Source organism: Peromyscus eremicus, chromosome 1 (assembly GCF_949786415.1).
Source record: "Peromyscus eremicus chromosome 1, PerEre_H2_v1, whole genome shotgun sequence".
NCBI lineage: Eukaryota > Metazoa > Chordata > Mammalia > Rodentia > Cricetidae > Peromyscus > Peromyscus eremicus.
In genome coordinates, this window is record NC_081416.1 from 18354500 (window position 1) to 18376546 (window position 22047).

The 22047-nt window shown below is 48.2% G+C and overlaps 1 protein-coding gene across 2 annotated transcripts in view; it reads left to right on the forward strand.

Moving 5' to 3' along the window:
- Nucleotides 1-22047, forward strand: part of Dnmbp (dynamin binding protein) — a 105194-nt gene that overhangs the window by 40078 nt on the left and 43069 nt on the right. The window contains exon 4 of one of the 2 annotated variants that reach the window (XM_059257686.1): nucleotides 1513-3498. In XM_059257686.1, the coding sequence (XP_059113669.1) occupies nucleotides 1513-3498 (1986 nt within the window). Of the gene's footprint in view, nucleotides 1-1512; nucleotides 3499-17809; nucleotides 19121-22047 lie in introns of those variants that run through there. The other variant, XM_059257696.1, reaches the window with a different exon arrangement.

Consider the following 22047-nt stretch of genomic DNA (forward strand, 5'->3'; position numbering starts at 1 on the left):
GAGAATTAATAAATGGAAGAAATGTTTTGAAAGAAGAAATTAGAGGGAACGAGGAAGTTCGCAATGGGAGCCAATTTTAGATGCAGGAGAATATGATGAATTTGGGAGCTAAGGCTAAATAAAGAATAATCATTAATAAAAAATGGCTACTTAGTGTTCACTACACAAAAGGCAACATCTCAGACTCTTAAGATAACAAAACAGAAGTGTGCCCATCACCAACTTACTTACACACACTTGGGAAGGTAAGGCACACAATCTTTTTAAAAAATCAGGAATGAGGCTGAGAGATGGCTGAGAAGTTAAGAGTACTGACTGATGCTGGGCGGTGGTGGCCAGCACACAGGAGGCAGAGCCAGAAGGATCTCTGTGAGTTCGAGGCCAGCCTGGTCTTACAGAGTGAGCTCCAGGATAGACACCAAAACTACACAGAGAACCCTTTCTCAGAAAAAAAAAAAAAAAAGAGTACTGACTTCTCTTGCAGAGGACCCAGGTTCTGTTCTCAGCGCCTACATAATGACTCCCAACCACCTATAATTCTAGTTCCAAGGGATCAGACGCCCTCCTCTGTCTTTCTCAGGCACTGCATGCACCTGGTGCACAGATACAAACACCAATACATATAAAATAAAAGCAATCTCCTTTAATTGCCCAGGAGTGCGTAAAAGTCAAGAATGTAACAGCTAGCCCCTCCCCGGTGTGTTTGACTGGGAACCGTGCACTGCTGCCCTTCCTGACTGATTGCCAGGGCCTGCCTCCCTCAGGCAGTGTCTGCCTCCCCCAGGCAGGGTCTGCCTCCCCCAGGCAGGGCCTGCCTCCCTCAGGCAGGGTCTGCCTCCCCCAGGCAGGGTCTGCCTCCCCCAGGCAGGGTCTGCCTCCCCCAGGCAGGATCTGCCTCCCTCAGGCAGGGTCTGCCTCCCTCAGGCAGGGTCTGCCTCCCTCAGGCAGGGTCTGCCTCCCTCCAGCAGCTCTGCTCAGGAGAGTTGGCCCATGCACTGACCAGAGGGAAAGCTCAAAGTCAGATTAAAATTAGTAATCCACAAAACGAATGTCCATAATTACATAACCAAGCGTTTGTTATAAAGCAATTGATTCTAGAACTATGGAATGTGTTTTTAGAACTGTGGTGAATCTAAACACTCGGACAAATACAATTTTGGGGTGTATATTTTGTGACGACTACCTGAAATACTGGTTATTTGCAACAACAGAAGAGCAGGTCCCTGGGAGTTTTAAATCTTATAGGGCCAGCAAGACGGCCCGACAGTGAGGGTGCTTGCTGCCACACCCAACAACCTGAGCTCTGTCTGCAGGCCCCCCGTGGTAGGAGGAGAGACTCTCAGTGGATACACATGCAAGCCTAGCACTCAGGAGACTGAGACAGAACTGTGGTAACGGCCTGGGCTCCGCAGTGCAGTCCTGTCTCAACAACCACAAAAAGGCGATGGTGCCGCTGGCCGTAGTGTTATTCTCTGGGTCTGGCCAGGTTCTGACTTTCGCTTCTTTCTTCAGGAGACCTGGTGATTCTTGATGGCACCCCTACTGCAGGATGGCTGCAGGGCCGAAGCTGCCTGGGGGCCCGGGGCTTCTTCCCATCCTCTTGTGTCCGTGAGCTCTGCCTCTCCTCCCAAAGCCGGCAGTGGCACTCACAAAGTGCATCGCTTCAGATTCCAGAATACTCCATGGGACAAGCACGGGCCCTCATGGGGCTGTCTGCCCAGTTGGATGAGGAATTGGACTTCAGGGAAGGAGACGTGATTACCATTGTCGGAGTTCCTGAGCCAGGCTGGTTTGAAGGAGAGTTGGAGGGTCGGAGAGGCATTTTCCCAGAAGGCTTTGTAGAGCTTTTGGGGCCCCTGAGGATTGTGGATGAGTCGGTAAATTCTGGAAGTGGAGATGACTGTATTGCTAATGGCGAAGTAGACGTCTCCACAGGAGAAATAGAAAGTGGGGCTGACGAGGCTGACCACCCCTCGGGGACCTATGGACTTGCCCTCTACAGATTCCAAGCCCTGGAGCCGAATGAGTTGGATTTTGACGTCGGGGATAAAATCCAAATTCTGGGGACCTTGGAGGATGGCTGGCTGGAAGGACGTTTGAAGGGCAGGACAGGTGTCTTTCCCCATCGCTTCGTGAAGTTATGTCCTAGCACCAGGACAGAAGAAACCGTGGGTCTGCCCCAGGAAGACAGTCTCCCTAAGAACTCTGAAAGTTCTGTGGATGGGTTGGGGAACTCAGTGGTGGAGGAAGCAAGACTTGAACCAGAGACGTGTGACGCAGAAAGGCGTGGCTGGAGTCTGTCCGAACAGCCCCAGGTTCCCCCAGATCGTGGGGTTCCTGAGTGTGTTGTAAGTGAGGACTCTGCTCAAAGTGAGGAAGCCTCAGGAAGCCCCCCAGGTGTGGATCCTGAAAGCCCTCTTGTTAAAGACTCTTCCACACCTGACCCCTCAGAGATAGTCAATGGTATTTCTTCCCAGCCTTGGGTACCTTGTCACCCCAAAGTGCAGAAAAATCAGTGTTCTTCAACAGCAAGAGGGAGCCACCAAAGCTCAGACCCATTCTCTGAGTTTGTCCCTCTAGAAGCCTGGACTAGAGACTACTCCAGCCTGCCTCCCAAGAGGACATACGCCCAGTGTAGGTCCCTCAGGAAGCCAGCACCCCCACTTCACAGGGCCTCCTCCCTCTCGGCCTCAAGGATAGCCAAACCTAGCTACTTTTGCCATCCGGTTATGACTAGCTATGCTCAGAGGCACCAAACATCTGCAGAAAATGCCTCCAGCCTCTATTCTGCACCAGGGAGGTCAGAGAGGAGACCTGGGCCACCAGACAAGGGGCCCACCACAGAGGTAACCACAGCGTCACAGGGGGACAGCATCGACCTGGATTCCAAGTTGACCCAACAGCTGATGGAATTTGAGAAGAGCCTGTCGGGGCCCAGCACAGAGCTGGATAAAATTGAACGCCGCTTTTCAATCATGGACTTTAACTCCGAGAAGGATATTGTCAGAGGCTCCTCCAAGTTACTGTCCTCACAGGATCTCCCCGAGAGGAGAAAGGCCCTGAGGCCACCGCCGCCCAGACCCTGTACCCCAACACCCATTTCTCCCCACTTGCTGGTTGACCAGAGCCCAAAACCTATACCCCCTTTGGCTGTGCGGCCCTCCCGCCCTGCTCCCCTGCCTCCTTCCACACAGCAGAGGATGAACACAGCCTCCCCCAAGCCCACCTCCGGTGCCCATCCCAGTTGGGAGGCCCCAGAGAAGGAGTGCCCTGAGCCCATGGAGCAGAGCCCAGCCCAGACTTCTCCGTGCCCCTCTGTGCTGGCAAGGATTCAGGACGTGGAACACGACTTGGACATGTACACCAGGGCTCAGGAAGAGCTGAGCTTGATGGTGGAGGAAAAGCAGGATGAGTTGTTGAGGGCAGAGAATCTGGAGAATCTCAAGTTCTACGAGAGCACCATTCAGAGTCTGACCCTGGAGCTCCAGCAGCTGAGAGGTAAGTGACAGGAACCGGTGTGACCCTGACTCCTGAGGCTCAGTGAGAGCCTCGCTATGTGAGAAACATCCTGGTCCACACAGAGAGATTTACAGTCTGTTACCCAGTCCCCCTTCCGTCACCTAATTGCATTACTCTGCTGTGCTGTATATATGACCACTGGGTCCTCTGACTTCATTTACTGCTCCAATAGAGAAGCCCAGCCTCAGAGATGTGTGTATTTTTGACACAGTACCCCCTCTGCCACTGTGGTATCCATGCTGCATTGCAGATAGGAAGTCCCTAAGAGACTTTCTTTTTTTCTTTTTCTTTTTCTTTTTTCTTTTTTTTTTTTTTTTTTTGAGACAGGGTTTCTCTGTGTAATTTTGCGCCTTTCCTGGAACTCACTTTGTAGACCAGGCTGGCCTCGAACTCACAGAGATCCACCTGCCTCTGTCTCCTGAGTGCTGGGATTAAAGGCGTGCGCCACCACCGCCCGGCCCTAAGAGACTTTCTAAACTGAAGTCTCCCAGGCCAAGACATCTCCTGAGAAAACTAGAACTTGTATCTTTGTGATCAGGGGCCGTATTTCAGCAGCAATATCCCGTATTTCTTACTTGTTAGCATTTGTTATTACCGTTCGTTTACAGCGTCTTCACGGCTGTCCTGGAAGTACATACAGGGATGTTCAGATGGCCACTTTATAGAGGGAGGGGCTAAGACCGAGCTCTTAAGTGACTTGCTGAGAGCTGAGGTTTAAGCTGGTGTTTTCACTACTATAGCTTTTAACTTCCCACTTTGTACATGCGGAAATGCATATTCTGTGGCTAGTCTCTGGAGATGTGTGTGTGTGTGTGTGTGTGTGTGTGTGTGTGTGTGTGTGTGTGTGCAGGCATGTACAGGTATATGTGTAGGTATGCATGCATATATGTCTACATGTGTGTAGGTCAGAGGTCAACCTTAGGTATTGTTCCTCAGCTGTTTTTTTGAGACAGGGTCTCTCATTGGCCTAGAGTAGTGGCTCTCAACCTTCCTGATGCCGTGACCTTTAATACAGTTCCTCATGTGTGGTGACCCCCAACCATAACATTATTTTGTTGCTATTTCATAACTGTAGTGTTGCTACTGTTATGAATTGTAATGGAAATATCCTCAGGGTTGCAACCTACAGGTTGAGAGGCACTGGCCTAGAGCTTGCCAGTTAGGCTAGGCTGGCTGGCCAGTGAGCCCCACCTGTCTCCACTTCCCCAGTGCTGGGATTATAGGCATGTACCACCACACCTGGCTGTTGTTTGAATCTGAGATGGTCTTATAATAAAAAACTGAAAGCCGGATATCAGGGTGAAAGCTGAAAGATCAGAGAAGCAGAGCAGCCAGCCACTGGTTCTTACTTCTACGAAATCCTCAGTCTAAAGAGAGTGGGTTCCTATTTCCTCACGCCTTATATACCTTTCTCTGCCCTGCCATATTATTTCCTGGGATTAAAGACGTGTGTGCTTACCAAGCAAAGGCATGAGATCTCAAGTGCTGGGATAAAAAGTGAGTGCCACCCTGCCTGACCTCTGTGTCTAATCTAGTGGCTGGCTCTGTCCTCTGATCCTCAGGCACTAAGTTTATTAGGGTCCACAATATATCACCACCCTGGCTTTGTACATGGGTGCTGGGGATTGAACTTGGGGTCCTATGCTGTGCAGCAAGCTCTTTGAGCCATCTCCCCAGCTCTCTCTGGGGAGTTCTTATTCATCAGACTCACAGGAGAAATAATATGTAAAGTGGAGCTGGCTTAGTGGTGCTTGCCTATAATCTGAGCACTCATGAGGCTGAGGCAGGAGAATTGACACAAGTTCAAAGCTTATCTTGGCTACATAACAAGGCCCTGTCTCGGGGGAAAAAAAGAGGAAAATAGTAGAAGAATGGGGGTACAGAGCAGAGATCACAGATCAGGCTGGCTTCAAACTCACAGAGATCCATCTGCCTCTGCTTCCCAAGTGCTAAGATTAAAGGCGTGAGCCACCACCACCCGGCCGGAACTATTTTTTTTTAAGATGTATTTTTATTTCTCTGTGTGTGTGTGTGTGTGTGTGTGTGTGTGTGTGTGTGTATGTGTGTGAGAGAGAGAGAGAGAGAGAGAGAGAGAGAAGAGAGAGAGAAGAGAGGAAGAGAGGAAGAGAGAAAATGAATGTATGCCATGGGTGTGGGTGCTCTTGGAGGTCAGAGGAGGTTTTCGATCCCCTGGAGCTGGAGTTACAGGTGGTTGTATACCAGTTACAAAGTTGGTATAAATCACAGAGTGTAATTAAGCTTACTGATGTGTTTGATCTGTAAGTGTGAATTGCTGTAATGAGCATACTTGCTCACAAACTCACACTTCACAACAGCCGCTCTGAACAAAGCTTGGGTCCGGGCCACGTCTTACTGTGTTGACCACGCGTCCCGGGTTGGAGGTGTCAGCACGGTCTCTCCTTGGTGGAGGAGTGCTCCCCACTTTTGTTTTATGGTGATGTTGGTGGACTCCTTGTAGGACTTTATACTCACAGGAGATTTCTAGTCTTTTCTCTCATTGTCTAGGTGTCTCACCTGATTTTCTTGGGTCTTTTTTTATTGTATTCATTTATTTATTGTGTGTGTATTTCTGACTCCTTTTCTTCAGGTCATTGGCAGAGTTCAGGCTTGGGGGAGATTGGCAAATACTGTTACACTTGTTTTTATGATTCTAGTTTTCCTTTGTTTTGGTTTTGTTGTGTTTTAGATTTTATTTTTATTTTTAACTATGTACATGTGTCTGAGACCCCCTGAAGCTGGAGACTCAGGCACTTGTGAGCCCCCTGGGGTGCTGGGAACTGCACTCGGGGTTTCTCCAAGAGCGGACTGCTGAGTGCCTCTCCTGCCTGAGGTGCCTTTGATGACCTATAATTTTATATTATTATCTCATCATTTTGATAGTTTTTAAGATGTTTTTGATATATATTTCATCTAATTTTTTTAGCTTTTTTTTTTTTCTGTGAAAGGGCCCAAATAACTTAGACTTCATTATAGGAAATACATAGGTTAGGTAACCAGTGTTTGGCTCTGACTGAGAATTGACAGTTTTAATTTCAAATTATTATATGGAGTTAAGGTAGAGCACCAGAAGGTATGTATAGATGGTCACGTGTCAGGGAAGGGCCATGTCATTTGGTATGGGCTCAGGTCAAGCCAATGTCATCTAGAAAACGTCTTTATTTTTAGCATTATGCGGAGAGCAGGGTATAGAGTGATGAACATTCCAGATGTGCTGTTTGGCTATAGAATTTCCAGTTGAATGGGTTGAGATCAACAAGTCAGGGGCCATATCTAAAGCACTGTGCCTTTGAATGTGTTGGTTCTCTAGGCAGCAGACACCTTTAGTCAGTCCTCAGACCTTGGGGTTTCTTAGAACTTACTACATTAGAAGCCCCAGTCAGAGCTACTGAGTGCTGCCCCAGGAGAGCCTGTGGTATGTCATAGTCCTTTTCCATCTCTAGGTGAGGCTCACATACCTGACTTTGACGCATAATCTCCGTGTGCACGCATTCCTCATTCATCAAATGCTGGCATTCAGTAGGAGTCAAGCATGGGCTCACATTGATCAGAAAGAAAGGCACACTCATGGTATCGCTCACATGTGCATGTTTGAAACTCTAGTGAGCCTGCTCAACTGGCCTCTAGTTAATTACACTTTCTGTCCTGCAGCCTTTGAATCACGCCTACAGAGTTACTCTCGGTGTGGGTCAGCGCCAGAACCCCACGTTCACCCTCTCTACAGTGAGTCAGCCTCCCATGCATTGCAAACTGGCTTCTGGCATGTCATTCTAGGCTGTAAGGTAACATCAGGAAAGAGGACAACAAAAGGCACTCAGTTTTTATTTGAGATAGGGTCTCACTATATCACCTGGGCTGGCTTCGAAAGGGGTGTGTGTGTGTGTGTATGTGTGTGTTTGTGTGTTTGTGGTATATGTGTGTGTGGTGTGTGGTATGTATGTTTGTGTGTGTTCGTATGTGTGTGTGTTATATGTGTGTGTGTGTATGTGTGTGTTTGTGGTATATGTGTGTGTAGTGTGTGGTATGTGTGTTTGTGTGTGTGTGTTTGTGTTTGTATGTGTGTGTTTGTGTGTATGTGTGTGTGTTTGTGTGTTTGTGTGTATATGTGTGTGGTGTGTGTGTGTGTGTGTGTGTGTGTGGTGTATGTATGCACATGTGGTGCCCGGGCACATGCCTGTCAAGATTACAGGAGGATGTCAGAGGCTCTACCACTTTCTGCTTTATTCCCTTGAGACAGGGTTTCTCACTGCCCCTGGAGCTCACTGTTGTTTGGCTAGGCCAGCTGGCCAGCAGGCCCCAGCGATCTTCCTGCCTCTGTCTATCCGCCACCACCAAGTCCCGGTCACATATATACACAAACATGCTGTGCTGGGATTACAGGCCCATGGAACTATTACAAGTTCATTTGTTTATTTAATGTGGTGTGGAAGACTCGAACTCAGGTCCTTGTGTTTGTGCAGCAAGCCGTCTTATCCAGTGAACCAGCTCCCCTGACCTTGAACTTTGATTCTCCTGCCTTAGCCTCCCTGTGCTAGGACAGCAGACTGTGTGCTGCCACACCCAGTTCTCAGAGTAATTTTTCATGATGACTTACACATGAGATCACAATATGTTTTTAAGGAAAGTAACATTTTCAACAAAACATTGGGTGGGATCTAAGATCCACTGAAGAAAACCAACAGATTAACCAGTGGGAAACCGCTGATAGGGGACAATAGTATATTACACCAAAGCCGGCCATGACCTTCTAGACAGATGATCAAATATTAAATACAGTCTTTTTCTCTCCAGAAGAAATTCTCATTCTGATAACTCCTTGAAATGTCTCTGGTATAAGAATTCTTTCTCCAGTTAGTAGAATGGGTAGAATAGACAAGCCCGGGACAGCTGTGGGGACACACGTGTGTAATCTCAACATTCGGGAGGCAGAGGAAATGGGGTCTCAGTGAGTTCCAGGCCAGCCAGGGTTACATAGTGAGAATCCCAGCACTCAGGAGGCGGAGGCAGAGGCAGGCAGATCTCTTGAGTTTGAGGTCTACAGAGTGAGTTCCAGGCTAGCCAGGGCTACATAGTGAGACCCTGCCTTAAAAAAAAAAAAAAAAAAAAAAAAAAATGAAACAAAGAAAGTCAAAGTCAAAACCAATTTGTGATTTTTTTTTTTTTTTTTTAAGATAATGAAAGTTTGTGTAGAGCCAGGGTAGTTCAGGGGAAGAATGTGTGCTTAGGCTCTACAAGGCCGTTCATTCAATCCTAGAATCACCCGACACCCCAAGGAGTGAATATAAGACAATAATACTCTTTTTTCTTTCCCAGTTTGTCAGCACACAGGGAAAAAGCAAGTTTCCTTAACCCTGTGACGTCAGCTTCAGGGTGTTGTCTTAGTATAAGTTACCTCAGTTAATTCAGCTGGATTTTATCCTGGTACAAAGCTGCTACCACAGTTTGAACCCGTGAATAGTCTGTTAACTCTGAACAGTGACTAATTTTTCCTTTCAGGGCTGATGGTTTAATGTCGCTTAGAATTGTTTACTTAGTTACGATTGATCTGTGAGTCACGGTTCTTTGCAGTTTGTAAGGTGATTTTGCAAACGTTTATTTCCTCGTGCTCAGGGCCAGGCACAGGGTGGGAAACTGCCATAGACCCAGCGCTTCAGAGTTTACGGAGGCTTTGCAGGATGTAGCAAAGGAGCTTGAGCTGGAATGAGACCCTGGTCATGCCATCACTACTGTCTCCTTTACCATTTACTCAGTGTCACAGGCCCTAGAAGACAGGAGAGCCTTTATTCAACCACTGAGTTCCTGTGATGTTCAAGGTGGCATCTGAAGGACAGCAGTGATCTTCTGCCCTTGTTACTTACTTACGTAAGTAGCATTTTAGAGGAAAGGGATCCTGAGGAAAGAAGCAAGCAGAGGTGTCCTGGAGGTGATAGTTGATGCCAGGCAGGGAGCCAGCAAGGATGTTTTTGAAGAGGAGGCATGAAATAGAGGAAACAACAGGGAGGCCATTTTGGCTCAAGTAGGGGTGGGTTTGGCAGTTCATCCAGAGTAAGGGAAGCCACCGTGTTTTGGACACAGGATAATATGATTTGACTTAGAGTCAGAGACACTAGACGCAGAGACCAGTTATGAGGTCACTGCTGTGATCCAGAGAAGAAATGCCAGCAAGGGAGGCGCAGACGGGGCAGACAACTTGCCTGGGATATTTTGGATCTGAGCCAGTGAGACTTGCTAGTGGACTGGGCGTGAGAGACTGAAGAATGAGAAGAGGAGGATGACTCCCGAGGCTGAGCAGCGGCCAGGACTGACTTGCCAAGGGTTGAGATGGTAAAGAGGATTCAGGCTGAGCTGGGTGGTGAGGGAGGAGTGTCCCGATTCTCTTCCTGATGCTGTGATAAACACCATGACCAAAAGCAACGGGGGAAGTGAGAGTTTATTTTAGCTCACAGGTCACAGTCCATTATCCAGGGAAGCCGAGGCAGGAACTGAAGTGGAGCCCATGAGGAACACTGCTTACTGGCTGGCTTCCTTTGGCTCTCACCTACTGTTTTTACACATCCCAGGCTCACCTGTCCTGGCATGGCACTGCCCACCGAGGGCTGGGTCCTCCTGTATAACTAACAGTTAAGAAAAAGCCCCCACAGGCATGCCCACAGGCCGATCATGCCATCTGTTCCTTAATTGAGATTCCCTCTTCCCACATGCGTCTAGGTTTGTGTCAAGATAACAAACTATAACAGGAAGAGACAGAGTCGGGGGCTCAGTTTTGACTGAATTTATAAGACACCCATGTGGTGGTATTGTGTTCCCCAAAATATGGTGTACCTTAATAAACTTAATAAACTCTGGGATCAGAGACAGAACAGCCACTAGATACAGAGGCTAGAAAATGGTGGCACTCACACCTTTAATCCTAGCATTCCAGAGGTAGAAATCCCTCTGGATCTCTGTGAGTTCAAGGCCGCATTGGAAACAGCCAGGCATGGTGACTCACACCTTTAATCCCAGGGAGTGGTGGTAGAAAGCAGAAAGGTATATAAGGCATGAGGACTAGAAACTAGAAGCATTTGGCTGGTTAAGCATTGGCTGGTTAAGCTTTCAGGCTTCTAGCAGCACAGTTCAGCTGAGAGCCATTCGGATATGAGGACACAGAAGCTTCCAGTCTGAGGAAACAAGATCAGCTGAGAAGTTGGCCAGGTGAGGTTAGCTGTGGTTTATTCTGTCTCTCTGATCTACCAGCATTGACCTCAATAACTGGCCTCAGGTTTGATTTTATTAATAAGACTCTCTAAGATTCATGCTACACATCCAGGTTCAAGTACTGATTAAGTAGTGTGAGGTAAAACCCAGAGTTCAAGACTCCAGTTAAGGCTGGAGACATGACTGGGCAATATGAGCAGACAGACATTGCTGGGTCTCCTGGCACAGACCTTTAATCCCAGCTACATCGGAGACTGAGACAGGAGGATTGCAAGTCCAAAGCCTGCTGTAGGGTTGGAGCAGCACAGGGATGCCATTCAAAGCCACGCCCTTTAGTGGGGGTGTTACCTATGAATGAATACGAGTGCACAGAGTGTACAGGTAAACAGAAGAGACATCTAATAAGAACCGAGCCTTCCCGTTAGTGGATTAGCTGTCCTATTACATAGAAACTGATAATCATAACTAACTGTGCTCTTACACTTTTAAAACAGTGTGCAAGGTACTTTCATACACTTACCTAGTCCTCCAAACTGCCCATGACTGACAGACTAGACAGCCAAGATTTGCCCAGAGTCTCCCAGTGAGGAAATTATAGGGCCGAATTCAAAGCTGGCTCCACGGCCTTACACAGTCTTTCCGTACTGCTTTATTGGGTCCGCAGTAATGACTGTGTTCGGACATAAAGAGGAACCACCGACTTTCTGAGATTTGGTGAGAAAAAGCAATAATTGAACATTTATGTTTCCTAATCCTTGATTGGGCAGTTCACAACTACCTGTAACTCCAGTTCCAGGGGATCTGATGCCTCTTCTGGCCTCCACAGGCACCTGCAGGCATGTGTTGCACACCTGCCACACACACACACACACACACACACACACACACACACACACACAGTAGACAAATATATCCAGTCGTCTTGTGTTCCCGTGCTCCCAGACTCTCTCTTCCTGCCCTTCCTGTTCTCGGTCAGCAGTGTCTTCCCCAGAACTGAGAGTCTGCCTCCACTGGAGACCCCATTTGATCCAGTACCTTTCTGTCTCCACTGGAGACCCCATTTGATCCAGTGCCTTTCTGCCTCCACTGGAGACCCCATTTGATCCAGTACCTTTCTGCCTCCACTGGAGACTGTAGCTAGAGTTTTCCTGCCTGGCCCACAGTCAGGACAAATCTCTCTCACCTGCCAGTCCCACAGCCGTTCAGACCCAACCAAGTAAACACAGACTTATATTGTTTACAAACTGTATGGCCGTGGCAGGCTTCTTGCTAACTGTTCTTACAGCTTAAATTAATCCATTTCTATTAATCTGTACCTTGCCACATGGCTCGTGGCTTACCGGCATCTTCACATGCTGTTCCTCATCGTGGCGGCTGGCAGTGTCTCTCTGACTCAGCCTTCCACTTCCCAGCTTTATTCTCCTTCTTGTCCCGCCTACACTTCCTGCCTAGCCAATGGCCAATCAGTGTTTTATTTATTGACTAATTAGCAACACATTTGCCATACAGAACATCTCACAGCAGGAGACTCCATTTGATCCAGTACCTTTCTGCCTCCACTGGAGACCCCATTTGATCCAGTACCTTTCTGCCCCTTAGTTCCCAGATCCCGACTCCAGGCAGCCAGGGGCTAAAGTCAGCCACATAGTTGAATCTGCTGTTCAAGTTTCCTTCTCAGCCTTAGCCTAGAGGCGCTGTGCTGAACAAGAGGAGAAACCACACTCCTGACTGTGTCATTTTGAGTGTGTGCCTGTTTGTGTGTGTATGTCTGTGTGTGCATGTCTGTGTGAGTGCATGTCTGTGTGTGCATGTCTGTGTGAGTGCATGTCTATGTGTGTGTGCATGTCTATGTGTGTGTGCATGTCTATGTGTGTGCGTGTCTGTGTGAGTACCTGCTTCTGTGAGTGCATGTCAGTGCATGCAGGAGCATATATGTGAAGGCCAAAGGTCAATCTTCGGTGCTGTGCCTCAGGAGTTGTCTTGTTTTTCGAGACAGCATCTCTCACTGGCCTGGACTTTCTAATTAGGCTGGACTGGCAGGTGACTACCTGTCTCCACCTCCCTGATCCAGTTTTAGATGCACACACACCGTGGCGCCCAGCTTTTGAGTGTGCTCTGGGGGGTCGAACTTGGTTCTCCTGCTCACCTGGCAAGCACTTTCCTGGCTGGCTCTGCACCCCTTACCTCCATCTTTCTTGAATCTTAATGGTGCACTAACTAACTGGGTTAGAGAAGAATGTGACCCCGAACTTAGCATCAGTGATCTCCCAGTGTGGGACACCAGGGTGTCAGCCAGCACAGGGGAGGGACTAGGGGAGAAGGAAAGCTAAGTAAAGAAAGTTTCCTTGCGCAACCACCGCCCAGCAATCCAAGATTTTGTTTGGGTTTTTTCCTCTTTTGGGGTATTTTGTTTTCTCATTCATTGTGGTTCTAGAAGCTTCTAGTGTGTGGCATCTGACCAATTTTGAATTGGTCCTTTCTATAAAATCAATATTTATAAAGCAAAAAAAAAAAAAAAAAAAGAAAGTTTCAAAAGGAGAGAGTTACCCAGTCAGAGCTGCTGGGAAGCCAGGCATGGCAGCTCACACCTTTAACTCTGAGTTCTGGGCTAACCTAGTCTACAGAGGGTTCCAGGTCAGCCAGGGATACATATTGAGACCCTATCTCATGAAATGGATGGGGGAGCAGAAGACCGCGTGAGGGTGTCCATCTCAGGCTTGCGCTTTGGCAGCGGTTCAGCTGAGGAAACCGGCACGCCTGTCTTCCCAGCTCTCAGTTTTCGCAGCAGCCATTCAGTCTGGAAGCTTCTGCATCGCAGTAGGGCAGAAAAAGCTCCGGTTCTTTACATCCTTCTGTAAACTCTGTCTTTTTTTTTGGGGGGGGGGGTGTTGAGACAGGGTTTCTCTGTGTAGCTTTGGAGCCTTTCCTGGAACTCACTCTGTAGCCCAGGCTGGCCTCGAACTCACATAGATGCTCCTGCCTCTGCCTCCCGAGTGCTGGGATTAGAGGCGTGCGCCACCAGATTGTAACTGTGTCTTTAAGGCCTTAGTAGGATGAATTTGAACACAAACAGAGAAAGGGGAATTGCTGGCCTCAGTGACATGGATGTGAAGCAGTGGCAGCGCGAGCTCCTGGCTTGCCCAGGCTGTTACAGAGTGGATTCAAAGCCAGCCTACACCACTTAGCAAGACCCTGTCTCAGAAATAAAAAGTGACAAACAGGGCTGGGAGTGTAGACCACTCAGTGGTAGAACGGGAAGTGGGGAGCCCTGAGTTAAACCCCAGCACGATCCGCAGACAGCCGTTCACTCCACCTCCCCTCCCTCAGTCCCTCATGCAGTATCTTCCTCTGATTGTTTATCCGTAGTGTCTTCTGACCTAGCATTTAGTTTTCTCTTTCTGTCTCTCTCTGGACCGCTCACCAGGTGCGCTTCTTATCATGCTTGCTTTATCAAAGATACGCAGTTGCTAGAGAACTTTGTTTTCCAAAACAGGTTCCTCCCTCCCCTCTCTCCCTCTCGTGTGTGTGTGTGTGTGTGTGTGTGTGTGTGTGTGTGTGTGTGTGCTTGTAGAGGTCAAAGGACAGGACAACTTGGAGAAGTTCTTTTCTCTTTCTGCCTGTGGGTTGGGGAGACCGAAGCCAGCCTATCAGGCGTGGTGGCAAGCACCTTTACCACCTGAGCCAGCTCCCCAGCCCCCTCCCCCGTTTTCTGAAAATGTAAAATTACATTTCTGTATGTGTGCCCCGGCATGTGGGTGGAGTCAGAGGACAACTTTCAGGAATCAGTTCTCTCCTTCATCCGCGCCAGAGTTGAACTCGGGTAACAGGTTTGGCAGATGCCTTACCTGCTGAGCTAGCCCCCGCCCCTCCCCAGTTTTTAAACCTAGCTGGTCTCAAATTTGAGACACAGCCACCCCCCCACCCCCCCACCCCCCCACCCCCCCACCCCCCCACCCCCCACCCCCCCACCCCCGCCCCCACCTCCACCACTTCCTGAGATTATTATAGGTTTGTAGCACGGTACTCAGCTAGGATGATTAATCTTTTTGTTGTTGTTTGGTTTTGTTTTTGAGACTGAGTCTCACCTCACTATAGTCCTGGCTGGCCTAGAATTTGCTGTGTAGACCAGGCTGGCCTGGATTTGCTATGTAGACTAGGCTGTCACGAACTCTTGAGTGCTATAATTAAAGGCCTTTGCCTTCCTGAAAATTAATCTTTATTTTCAGTTGGATTAGAAATAAGCAAGATCATCAAATTTTAGACTTAAAAACAGAGAAAGACCATTAACTTCCTCATTTCGCACATAAGAAAATAACACCAGGCCTAAAGAGATGTCTTAGCATTAAGAACATGGATTGCTCTGGCAGAGGATCCAGGTTCCATTTTTAGCACCCACATGGAGGCTCAAAACCATGGGCACCAGCACTCATGTACACACACACACACACACACACACACACACACACACACACAAATGTACAGAATTTAAAAGATAAAGTAAATCTTTAAGAAAAAAGAAAGAAAATAGCTAGGCATAGTGGCCCACACCTTTAATCCCAGGACTCAGGAGGCAGAGGCAGGTGAGTCTCTGTGAGTTTCAGACTAGCTTAGTCTACAACTGTCTCAAAAACAAAGAAAGAAAAATAAATAGCAGCTTCATTATCTGGCGAGTTCTCTATAGATTTTGCTGCTGTTTTTCATGAATCCATCTTCCAAATATCATTGCCTGTTTGTTCAGAGAGCAAATCACAGTCTTTATAGATTGCCAACTTGGTCAGCACCAACATTCTTACGTGCTCCTGAGGGGGTCTGGATGTTGGTGTACGGGGGAGAGAGGAGATGCCCAGTGAGGGGAGCTCAGTGAAGTAAGAATGGTAGCATAGATGTGGACATCCCTACCTCTGGAGACGTTTCCTTCTGAATTACACCAGGGTAGCGTGGTAACATGGTAGAATGGCCGGGTTAAGATGGGACTATGTTTTAATACAGTCCACTTTGTCTGCTGCCATGAAGTCAAGCAGATTGGGTTCATGTAGCGGTGTATGTGATCCTAGATGATATTCTAACACTCATGCTCGCTGGAGCTCATACTGAGGATGACCTTGAACTCCCAATCTTCTTGCCAAGTGCTGGAATTAAATGCATTCCTCACCACTCAACTGGATTATTTCTTTATCTGTAGTAAAAATAATAATTGTTTTCTTGCTTTGAAGGATAATGAAGATTAAACAGGACATCTTTCTTGACTTCTAGCACCAATCATAGCACACACACACACACACACACACACACACACACACACACACTGAAGCCAGAATGGTTGGGACTGTCACTGCTGCTGCTGATCAAAAGATTCATGAGAACAGAATACATGGGCTGAATCTCAGGGGAATATCAGAAATTTTGACAAGGTAAAGAGGATCCCCAAAGTGGACAAAATCCAAGCATGGTGGCACAGGCCTGAAAACCCAGCTTACTCAAGAAGGTGAGGAAGAAGGCTCACAAATTCAAAGTCTGCCTAGGCTACAGGGTGAGTTCAAGACCAGGCTGAGCAACTTAGTAAGCCCTTTTTCAAACTAGAAGCTGCAGAGAGGAGGCAGGGGTGATAGTGCACGCCTTTAATCTCAGGAGGTGGTGATAGGCCTCTCTGTGAGTTCAAGGCCAGCCTGGTCTACATAGTGAGTTCCAGGTCAGTCAGGGCCACACAGAGATCTGTCTCAAACAGCAATAACAAAAGCAAAGAGAGCGTTGGACATACGGCTCTGTGCTAGCATGCTTGAGAATAAACCACAGACCACCGAAGAAAGAAACACTTTTCGAGAACCCATCTACGAAGTTATGAGGGAAAAGTAGAACCAAGGATTGTTAGGGCTGGAAGACTCAGAGAAGTCACCAAGCCACCTGCCTCATCTTATAGATGGGCCAGCTGAGTCCTGGAGAGAAGATACAATTTATAAGTAGTAGGGTAAACACTGACTTGTGGACAGGGCATATCATTCCAGTCTTTCCATTCTTTACACCACTCCAAAACTACAAGTTAGATAAAAGTTGAAGTGATTATCCCTGTCCATCGAATGGCTGAGCAGGAAGAGCGATCCTATTGAGCTCGGTGTGATTGAGAACCGTGGGAAACGTCTCCCAACACTTGCCTTTGCCATTGCCAATTGTTTTTTACATAGCACTTGTCACGTGACTTTATAGTGTGTGGAGTTGTGGTGTCCATGTGAGCATCCCTCATTTATCTCCTCTTCCTCAATGCTCATGTACAAGATGGACCGATGGATCGGTCTGTCTGTCTGTCTGTCTGTCTATCTGAAGCTTACTGAATTCCCGTAGGTACTTTCACACCAGCCTTTATGATTTCTAGCCGCATTCTCTAGTTCTTAAATACAGTGCATAAATTGGATGGAACTAGTTTTAGAAAATGGATGGTCTTGATGTTTTCTGGTAAGAGTATCTAAGAAAAGGGAACGTGATTGTTCTCTAGACAAGATATTTCACACAATTGGTTGCTATGACAGAGGGAGTAATAGGAATCCCTATTCTTCCTGCAGTGGAACCGCTGGTGTGCAGGCAGCCAGAGCTTGAGTGGTGGAGGGTGGAGGGTGGGGGGTGGGTGCAGTGGGTGGGGGTGGGGGTTGAGTTGAGTGTGCACTGCACTGGTCACTGGAATCTCACAGGAGCAAAACGCTCAGGGCAGGGGAGCTGCGCTTCTCGGAGAAGAGCTTCAGAGGCCCCAGGCTTAGAAACCTTGGCGGCTGCCTGTGCCAGCCAAGGTTTGTTCTCATCCCACGGCTTCCTGACAGTGAGTCTGCAGGCTGATTGAGACCCTCGCCTGGGCTTTGAAGGGCTCTTTCTCTTTCACATTGAAGTTTTTTCTACAAGACCTTGAGGGCATTAGAATGCCTGTACCTTCAGTCCACAAAGTGGCCAAGCCAGTCTGACCAGCTCCGGGGAACACCGATGAACACCGACGATAGGCTGCCAACACCAATCACATGGATTCTAGTTACTAATTATCTCCTGGCCTCTGAGGAGAAGATAGAGTAGCTCACTGATTGGATCCTGAAGTTGAAATGACTCCACATAGCCCTGCACTCCAGCCACAGCCACAGGAAGACTCCGGTGCTCTGGGAGACATTTTAAGGACAGATACAGCCTTAGGCTAGACCACACCTGTCCACGTTCCAGCCCGACCCAAGCCGATGGAACCAAGAAGTAAAACCGGTGATCATATTGAACATGAGTGAAGCTCATGAGGTTGGGAAGGAGAGAGGAGCTGAGCAGAAAGGGCCTTGGGGCTCCGGGTGGGAGTATGAAGACTGCAGGAGCCTTCGGAAAAGGAGCCTTGCCGAGCCGGGTGGACTCCAGGCAGAAAATGACTCAGACTCCACACGCTGGGCCAAGGGGCGGAATCGGCCCTACAGAAAAAGAGATTGTGGGTACTGGGATTTTGAACAGAGTGAACCAAACTATATGGACTCCGGGGAAACAAATGGAAGAGGAAGGAATAGTCTCTTCCCAGAGGGCTACCCTGGTCACAGGAATGCAGAAGACATAGACCCTGCGAATCTCAGGCCTGGGACAGAGGAGCATTTGCTTCTGGGAAGCCGGGCTGGGATCCTGGAAGCTGGAGGATGTAGGGTGGTGAATGGCTGTGTAGATTGTAAGGATCTGACTTATAATCCTGAGGACCTGCAAAAAGCCAAACACAGGAATGGCTACAGGGACGTGGGTGACTCTCTGGGGAACTTACATCAACCTCACAACTGGTGCCGGGGCCTGGGGAATTTCAATTATAGTCTTGAGGATTGTAAAGGAATTAGCTTGGATTATAGAGATCACGGCACTGCACATCATGTTCCTGGGCTTCATACCAACGGTGAGTGTATGGAGCCTCCAGATTTGAATGGGATCAACGAAGGTGAAGAATTTATACAATACTATGAAGAAGACAGGAAGGTTTGCCAAAGTAATAAAATCTACCCCAAAGCAAAGACTTATCCCATGGATCTAGCTAATTTTGATACAGAAAATAAAAGCTATGATAGTTTCTCTCCAAACTCCGAGTCTCATGATTACAGACAAGTGGATTCTGTGTACGGAGGGGAGGATTTGCAGTATGATGACATGGACAGACTGGGGATGAGGGCACCTAGTGCCGGAGGAGCCATCTCTGAAGGTCTGCAGCAGCATTCTGGGGGAGAGCAAGAAGAACATCACTTTGGGATTCCTGGGGACCCTGCATTAGAAAGCACTTGGCACTTAGGGGAGGTGAGAACGTTAACTGGTTCAGAGACCTGGAGAAGGAATAGCTGCTTCCGACGCACGGCTCCCAGCACCCTGAGACGCTCAGAGTTTGTGCAGAGACGGAAGAAGCCCCAAGGTAGGAATCCAGCCAGCCTTCTGGCAGGTTAAAAATGCATCCTGAAAATAGGCGGCATGGATGGCAATATTGTCATGAGATGTGCTGATGTGTGTTCTGAACCCTGACCCCTTAAGTTCTTATCAAGTGTGTTTGCACAAGACACTTGATTTGGAGACACGATGGTTGGGGGGTACTTTGCAGAGCAAAGGTACAAGTAGTGTCACAAATGATGTGCTGTGACCCTCAAACAAGACAAGCCTCTCACTCACCGGAGTTGTCTTTCACTCTTGATTATCTGCTGCCCTCAGATGCAAACCTCTCTCCGTCCTTACGCTAATGTTTTCGTTCTTGTGGGGACAGCACAATTGTCAGTGTGACCTTCTTCTCCAGACTTTAATGGAAGAGTTGGCTTGTGTTGCTGCTGTTCTCTTCTTGTCTAACTGGCAGATGGGGCCCTGGAACTCCTGTGGAATCCAGAGCTGTTTGCAGTTTGTCGCTGGGCTTTGCACCTGCTAGGTTAGGTGTAAATCATTTCGTCCCCACAGCCTTCCCTCAGGGATCTGCAAAATGGGAATGTCACTCTTTCTTGCTTTGTCTTCAGCACTTTGATGGTCTTGTTATAATTTGTGTTCTCCTCAGGCTAAACAGCCTCTGTTGTTCTGGCCAGTTGTGGGGGATGGGGGTCTGGGTTAAGGCTAGAGGATAAGGGTTGGAACTGGAGACAGTGAATGATCTGGAAGACCCCCTCACACCCTCCCTCCAGGAGGAAGCTTCCTCACTGAGGGCTTCCACAGAATGGCTGCCTGCTTAGGTTTGTACTGGGGCCATCAAAGACCAAAGAGAGAAATTCTCATTGCAACCCCAGACGTGCTGGTGTCTTATCCCATCTAGCACTGGCCTGATATAACTCAACATTTCCAAGTCACTGGACAAAGCTGACTCCATGTACCTGCACTCTTGAAGATAAAAACAAGATCAAACCCAGCTTCAGCTGGGAGGCTGAGGAATTTAGCAGGTAATCTTTCTTCTTTTCTTTCTGTGGATTCATTTTTCTCTCTGAAGTGACTGGGATTAGGTGACATCTAAATTCCTTTCAGCTCAGAGAAGTCTGATCGTGATTCCTTGTGTGGGTTTGGATATGGCTCCTCTTCCCTCCCCCACACCTCTTCCTGGTGAACTTTGCTTCCAGCCTGCACTTCCTTATTGTTGGAAGCTCCTAACTGTCATCAAGGGTGTTTATTCTGTGTGGGGTGTTGTAATGTGCCCTGTGACCTCTCTGAAACCAGCTTGGTTCCACCGTATCATTTGCATTTTCACAGCTCTCTGTGTTTGTATCTGGACAGTGAGGGTTCCTCATGGAGCTGTTGGCGTTCTTATGCTCCTGATCCTCCCCCCTGAGCAGTCATCAAATCTCATCCTCACTAGAAATCGCTGAGCTTCCATTGCGCTGGTAGCCGTGACCTTTACTGCGTGTTGCCCAGCAACAGCACTTACTGTGAAGGAAGGAAGTGTTAGAGTGGGTGTGCCCTGGGTTCAAATCTCAGCTCTGGTGTCTACCAACTGTGCCATTTTGGGCAAATTACTTAACCTCTCTGAACTTCAGATTCCCTATTGGCTAAGTCAAGATATTACCCATGGGGCTGGTTAAATGGTTAAGAGCTCTTTGCTGCTCTTGCCGAAGACTCAGTTTTAGTTCCCAGCACTCACAGGGTGGCTCACAGCCTTCTGTAACTCCATTTCCAGAGTATCTGACACCCACTTCTGGCCTTTGTGGGCACCAGGCACACACATGGTACACATATATGTACATACAAGCAAAACACGCACACACATTTTAAAAAATGTTTTTAAAAGATATTGCTCACGTGTTTGGAATAAATAGAGTAAGTGTTCATACACTACTCTGTGTGTGTGTGTGTGTGTGTTATCCACCTAACTCTCTTTCCCTTTACAAATTGCCCACTAGACTGTCACTCCATGGTTCCCTGAGGCACAGACTTATAGTTATGGCTGCTGTTGGACATTTGTAAACACTTCAGCTTTAATGGTGAAACATCCCATCTTTTTCTCTCTTCCCCTGCCCCGTCCCTCCTACCCCTCCAACCATCCCTCCACTCACCCATCCACCCACTCATCCATCCACCCACCCATCCATCCACCCATCCATCCATCCATCCTTCTATTCTTCCATCCATCCATCCATCCACCCACCCACCCATCCATCCTTCTGCTCTTCCATCCATCCATCCACCCATCCATCCATCCATCCATCCATCCATCCATCCATCCATCCATCCATCCTTAAATCCTTCCGTCCGTCCATCCGAGAAACAGTTGCTCTATGGCTGCACCCAGCCTCTTCCTAAGCCAGAAGCCAAGCCTTTCCCCAGCTCTCTTTCCTCCCTCCTTTCACCCTCCTCACCAGATCCTTCTCCAAGTACCCCTGTCTGTCTTGGGCAGTTGGGACAAGTCTGTTAATAGTTTTGGACCTTGGCCCTAGGGTGTGGTCCACGGGCCTAAGAGGCCCTGCACTCCTAAAGTGTCAGGTTTCTGTGAACACTGGAAATGCTGAGTGAACCTGCTCTGGGCTCTAACGGGGAGTGTTTTCCAGCCCTTCTCAGTTGCTGACTACTCAGGGCTCTTCAGCTCACTTGCTCTTGTTTTCTCGTGGCTTCCTTGGAGTCCCATCACTGACGTGCATAGTCTGTTCAAGGATTTGAAGGGATTTCTCCATAGATTGTGGTCTTCCCCTCGATGGCTCCCCTGCAGGACTTCCTCCCTCATTTCTAGCCCTTTCCTGGCCCGAGACTTGAACTTGCCTCCTCAGTCCTGGCTGGCGACTGGCTGGCTCTCTTCTGCTACTTTATTCCCTTACTTGTCAAAAGGCTAGAAACTGCCTCAGGGGAAAAATGGGTCAATACTAATGTGGTCTAATTGCGTTTTCT